This window comes from Pygoscelis adeliae, unplaced genomic scaffold, assembly GCF_000699105.1.
Source record: "Pygoscelis adeliae isolate BGI_AS28 unplaced genomic scaffold, ASM69910v1 Scaffold54, whole genome shotgun sequence".
NCBI classification, from domain to species: domain Eukaryota; kingdom Metazoa; phylum Chordata; class Aves; order Sphenisciformes; family Spheniscidae; genus Pygoscelis; species Pygoscelis adeliae.
This window is the reverse complement of record NW_008824982.1, coordinates 593,075-599,420: the sequence shown is the minus strand read 5'-3', so window position 1 is coordinate 599,420 and position 6,346 is coordinate 593,075. Positions and strand designations below refer to the sequence as shown.

The window sequence follows — 6,346 nt, the reverse complement described above, 5'->3', positions numbered from 1 at the left end:
AATGCTAGTGGTACTGTACAGCATTAATCGTCTGCATAAAAACTACAGGACAAAGAGATTCTGCTCTTGAGGAAGTAATTCAGAATATATTTTGGCCAGTGCCAGCAACATTGGCTACAAAGAGGAAGGAAACTTTAGCATTGCTGGAGAAGACAATACAGTATTTCACAATGTGCAAATGTTAAAGAAATAACTCCAATTATTTTCTAGGTTACAGTGTTATTAGGCCACTTGATTCAAGTATTGCATTACAGGGGAGCACGAGTCCTTGGATTCCTGGCATTCACAAGATGCTACTGAAGTGAAGGATTTCAAGGTACCCGAGGAGTTTATATCCTTTTCCACAGACTGCTTCATTATCCTGTCTAGAATGAGAGCACCTTCCTCTGGGGCTTATGAAAAAACTTCTGAGTATCTTACGCTTGGCTTTGCAAGGGACCAAGATTGCATCAAATGACTAAAAAAATCTCTCCTGGAGTCCTTAATATCAAGCCCCAGTTTCAAATTATGAAAGTGGAACCTATGCTACACTGTTTAACACTCAGTAATGCTTTCCAAAAGAAGGTTAAAAGTGTCACTTTAAAATTGCAAAGTGCCAGTTTTAACTTGTAGCTTTCCTGTCTGGTTATAATGAGATTTAATTTACTCCTAAATAAGAGAAACAACAATCTCAAGCAACTGGAATTATTACAAATCTGGAGAGTTTTCTTGTTTAAGGCCCCAGGCAAAATATCATAGGCCTAACACTTCACAGGGATTGCTGTGTAAAAATATCAAAATAAAAAGACAGCAATATACCTGGAGCTAAATCTTTATATCCTGGAAAGTTGAGAGGGTCTTAAATAATTTGTCAACTAACAGTGGACAGGAAAAATTAGTGAGGTACAATTAAAAAGAAAAGTAACCAAAGCCATTTATGTTAAAAACACTTGTACTAGCTATTCCAGTATCTTTTGAATTACTTTGAATACAACTTGCTTATTCCTAAGGTGTTAATTGGATAAAAGTTATATTTTGTTAACCAAAACACCTGGCAGAATTTGTTCAAATTTCCTGTTTGTATCAGTTGTTTTTTTTTAATTTATGATTTAATTTGTATTTTAATCAAAGCATGGAATTTCAAACTTTAGAAGTTTTCTGCAGAAGCGAGAAAATTTCTACTACGTTAAAATATTTTTTTACATATATGTTTGTGTATATACTTTATAATACCTAAATTAGCACCTTAAGACAAATGTCAGCTAAATATTGTTTGTCTAAGTTGTTGTTAAAAACACACCCCCTCCCCCCAAGGCCACCATCCCTCCCTTTTTGCCAAACATATATTACAACTACTTCACAGGTACGTTTTCAGACAACTACAGTACAGTATACTATCCGGCTTCTCACATATAAATGGGAAGAGGAAAAGAAAAGCTAGTGGCCAAAATCATCATCATAAAAAAAAAGTGAACAGTAAATTGTCTTTAACAGACAGGTTCACCTGAGTTATCTAACAATACGTAACAATATTCAGAACTATGTTAAAAGGCTAAATTATCTTTTCAAAACAGGTACAAAAAATATTCACACAAAAGGAAATTTTTTAAAGGAACACATGAGACAAATTAGATGAGGCATGCATAGTTATCTAGTGATAAAAATAGAATAGGAAAGTAATTAATAACAATATATTAAATATTTACAATAGGATGCCGTTATTCACATATAGTGGTACTTACATCCCTGTACAGCCAAATCTACAGCCCAAACCAAAGTCAGATGTGAAAGAAAGCACAACAATGTCAGTGAGTACTAGGACGTAGAACAAGGAAAGTGTACATTTTGTTCTTAATAAAAGAAAGCTTTCAATAAATTTGTAGGCATAACATGCAATAGTTTCACACAGAGAAGCTGGCAAATTGAGAGGAAGAAAGCTGTGCAATCCACTCACATCTATGTAGTTGGCATTAATGTAATCTGAAGATGGATCATCTTCAACAGGTTGCAAAATCACCCTGGAGTGGTCATCTGTAAAAACCAAGTAGTTATGGTGCCTTTTTGAAGTGTGATTTTTAAGTAAGATATTACGGTAAGTCATCTAGAAAACCAAAATCAGCTGGCATAAGTGCCTCACAATTTACAACCCTTAAATAGTAAGTGTTTACATAGAATTACAACGAGCCATTTTGTCTGAGGTCTCCAATTACTTCAAAAACATTCACTAAACTTCATTAAGTGTAGCTGAAAGGTATCACACCATTACAGACACAAAGAAACCAGGTTACTTGCTCAAAGTCCCTTTCAAAATCAGCTCCACTGATGGCAATCTAGAAAACCAAAACTCCCGATTACGGTTTCCTTAATTCTGACCCCAGCCTGCTTAAGTTCATACCGAGACATTCAAAAAGTAAGTTAGCAATGGTTAGCAATGCACTTTGGATTTGAGGAAGAGGTAACTCTACCCGTTCGGGGACTTCTCCGATAGCTTCATTCCTGCGTGTTCGATCGCATGTGTAAAACAGTAACAAATTGTGTTATCCCAGGGGATGAATCTAAACTATTGAAACTTTATGCCTAAAGACAAGAGACAGAACCCTCTGATTTTAGTCACGTCTTTTAATCATCAGTTTTACACAACTGCTATTCAGGTGTATCAGCTATAAATCACATAAAGCAGAAAAGTTTTGAAGCTGTCAGATTTAGCTGAAATAAATTATAACTGTAGAAAACCACCACAGAATTTACATTCAAATGAGTGCTAGCTTGTCGCTGTTATATGCTTACCACAGCTTGCACAACAGAGATGCAAATGCGAAATTCAGCCTGAGTTATAAAAGGAAGAAAGTTGAACTGTGACAAACAAAAAAAAATGCTGGAAAGGGCACTGTCCTCTTCCTCCGCCTGGGGTATTAAGCAGCTATGCCACTGGAGACTTGTAAAGAAAGAGAGAACATGGCACGAGTAACACACGACTACGGCTACCGCTCAAACCAAGCACACTGATACTCACATGCAATAATGTTTCCATAGCGGTTCTTTGTTCTGTTTTGATCCTTCTTAGCGACATCCCAAGAAGCTGACTGCCCCTCAAAGAAACTCTATAAATAAAAACGTTCCGAAAGAAAACATTCTGACCATTAATTTATCTCCAAAAGTAACACTTTAAAAGAACTGCCCTACCATAAAGTAAGCTCAGCTTTGCTCATCCGCTCTGGTCACCCAGACAGCACCACGGTATAGAAATACATCTAGAGAAGAAGGGAGGCTCTCTCCCTCTGACTGCTATGGGTCAATGGGCAAGTCACTGAAGGACTCCAGAGGGATTTCAAGTCCTGGAATTGCTGGAAGGCTAAACTTGCTCAGACATCCTTGCTATGGAGGAACAAGAGTAAGCTGAGAAAGCACAGGGAGGCCGATCACCTTCTTACAAGACACCATAATATATAGCCTGTTTACTATAGAATTACATTGCTTTCCTCACATTGCTTAGTAAAATGGCTTTTCTTCTTACGGAGCCATCAGGAAGCCTCCTCTGCCAATGTTTATTGTTCATGTTGGTTTTCCTCATATACCTCCCTCTAGCCACTAGCAAAATTATTCTACATTTTTGAACTCTTAAGAGTCTGATCTCTCAGTAGTGATAGAAGCAGCTTTTATTCCTCCTCGGCTGTTTCTTCATTGCCCGCAGATATTTTACAGCTGTTGCAGGTCATGCTATTCTTTCTTTCCAGATGTTCTCTTATCCTGACCTGGGTAAGTTACCTCCAGAAAGTACACAGTAGCCACAGAAACAAAACTTTAATGCACACTCAGAAGCCCAAGCCAGGGCAAAGATGTCATGTATGGTAATAGAAGTAGCAACAAGTAGAACACCTGATGTGGCATCAGGGACCACCCTCCCCGCAGCAGCAGTTGACACTTGGGTTTAGCCCTGAAGTTAGGCAGAGCATAACGAGGCGTATTTAAGTAAAAGAGAGGAAAAGAGAATAATATTCTTTTAAAAACCACACATTTATTTATTCCAATTCTTATGTTACAGTAGAGACAGCTGCAGAAAGAAGAGAAGGTTGAAAACTGAGTCAGAAGAGATTACTTACTCAGCGAAAACTCATTTTAAACCTAGCTATATTGCATGCGACCTTGGCAGTACCATTCCCATCTTTACTGAACGTCCTGCCTGATATTCTAATCCCAAAGAATCACAACGGATTCAGAGATCAGAAGCGAAATGAATCTGTACTCATCTTCTACCTCCAGTGCTGGGAATTTTTTGCTTCCATTTTAACATTAAAGTTGTAAGTAGACATGCTCAGGCAGGTCTAATTAGAACTTCAAGAAGCTACTACCCTCGGCACGTCTTTACTGCTTCTCAGCTGGAGTTTAGTCCCAGTACTGCCCTACTGAGATGCTATAATAAATCATGAGAGTGCTTTCAGTCAGTGCTTCTCGCAAAACCAGCCAGGTTAAGCCTTCACTTTAACCTAATCCAGGAGATCTGCACTGAAGATGGCTCGGAAAACTCACACAATTAATTACAGCATTTCAACTAAGAAGCAGCGACGAAAGGGTGGCAGCTTCTTACAATATGCCAGAAAGATTCAGCAGGGCATGTCTTCTTATGTCCTAGAGGATACAGACAGTGTTCTTTCCAGGCACTTGTAATGGCTCAAACCATTGGACTCCACTCACAATTCCACTTCCGGGTTACACATATAGGAGTCTTATGCCTGCTTATCTTTATCTGTTTTTCACTTAAAACCATGACATTTAGTTGCATCCTTTTGCAATGCAATGCAAACAAAAGGCGGCCCCTTTCAAAGGGATTTTTCCTAGCAAAAACCCACCACTGAAGATCTCACCTCATACTCCTCTTTAAATCCATAGCTGTCAGAGGTCTTCATTAGGTTAATATGCTGCAGCAGATCAGCCACCCTGATGGCAGGGTGCAGCTGCCCGGTCTGGTACGGGGATTCTGTGCCTTCGCAGAGGTAACGAGGGACATCCAGGAGCCGGCTGGACTCTGCTGTCGCACTGTGATTTTCATCTGTATTCACAAGAAACCAATGCATTAGGTACCTGCGGGGCAATTACACCTGCTGCTATACATATGAATATATATTTTCAACCTCTTCCTTCAAACACATGTCTAATTTCTGAGAATGCAAAGCACTTGCTCTCCAGCACATAAATACTGTGAAGTACATAAAGGAATTTAACTGCAAACACATACAAAAATTTGCAATCCTTCATCCCGCAATAAAGATGTCTGAAGGGCATTTTATTTGAAGCTACAAAACTTTATGACATTAATGTACTTGGAAACTCCAGCCTCTATCACCCAAAGTAACTTTTTAAATGGCTAATATGTATCAACAGCAATACTACACCTTAAACAATAAATTAGAATAACTCCATAGTGGTATCAGCACATCATTTGTCTAAAGCCAACAAACAGTAAATTGAGATCCAAGTAAAAAAGAGAAGCAATTATGCTACCGCTTCAGAACACTACCTCCATTTGGGAAGATGAATCAGCACTTCAGAGTGGTCATTTTAACTCAGGTCTTTTAGTAGAGAAATGAAACTGTTGAGTGTGCTGATTTCAGCCGCGGTTTTTGCTCTGTATAAACAAAGAAGTCTCCTCTAATGCCCTATGTTACACCAATTCTCTTATCAAAACCAAATGTCAAAGCTGCATGAAGTGATCACATTTAGTCAATCCCTTCTGTGAAATATCTTTTTTTCTAATTAGCAATCAGCAGTTCAAATGAATTTAGAGAGGAAGAAAAATTCTAGAAACCTTTTTTGGAAAGTAGCTACTGAAATGAGAAGTGGGTAGCCAACCCCTCCTACACGTCTTCGAAATCAGTTTACCGTTTTCCTTGCAAAGGATCCAGATTAGGAAGTAAAACACTCTAGGAAAAAAATGAACACCCGAAGGGTTGGGTTTTCTACAATTCCACCAAAATGCAAACCCCGTTAATGCCTTCTGAAATGAGATCTCCTAGCAAGAAACCCGATGCTTTGAACTGTCACATAAGTTGCTAATTTCAGTATATTTATGCCTCACTAAACTGCCTAATAATGTGAGTGACATGCAGCAGTCACTTTTTATTGTAGTGTTAACCGTATTAAATCATACACATTTCAAACCACCTCAGGATTTGCAGTTCTCCCCATTCCTCGCAGTATACTTACCAGTAATAGGCACTTTAACCCATTGAAGCAGCAAAAAATGAGTGAACAGAACATAAGAAATTTATTTCAGGACTATATTAGAAAATGACTAAAAGCAAATGACATTAAAAGTTGTTAAAGCTTCACAATAGGTAACAATGAAAGCCGTTTTAAAAATATAAGGGCC

At 38.3% G+C, this 6,346-nt stretch overlaps 1 protein-coding gene across 1 annotated transcript in view; it reads right to left on the bottom strand.

Annotated features, from left to right (window-relative positions):
- Nucleotides 1-3,989: 3,989 nt before the first annotated feature.
- PTPRK (protein tyrosine phosphatase, receptor type, K) overlaps nucleotides 3,990-6,346 on the bottom strand; it is a 311,793-nt gene continuing 309,436 nt past the window's right edge. The window contains 2 exon segments of the mRNA XM_009325628.1: nucleotides 3,990-4,030; nucleotides 4,842-5,026. Coding sequence (XP_009323903.1) covers nucleotides 4,016-4,030; nucleotides 4,842-5,026 — 200 coding nt within the window. The 3' untranslated portion in view covers nucleotides 3,990-4,015.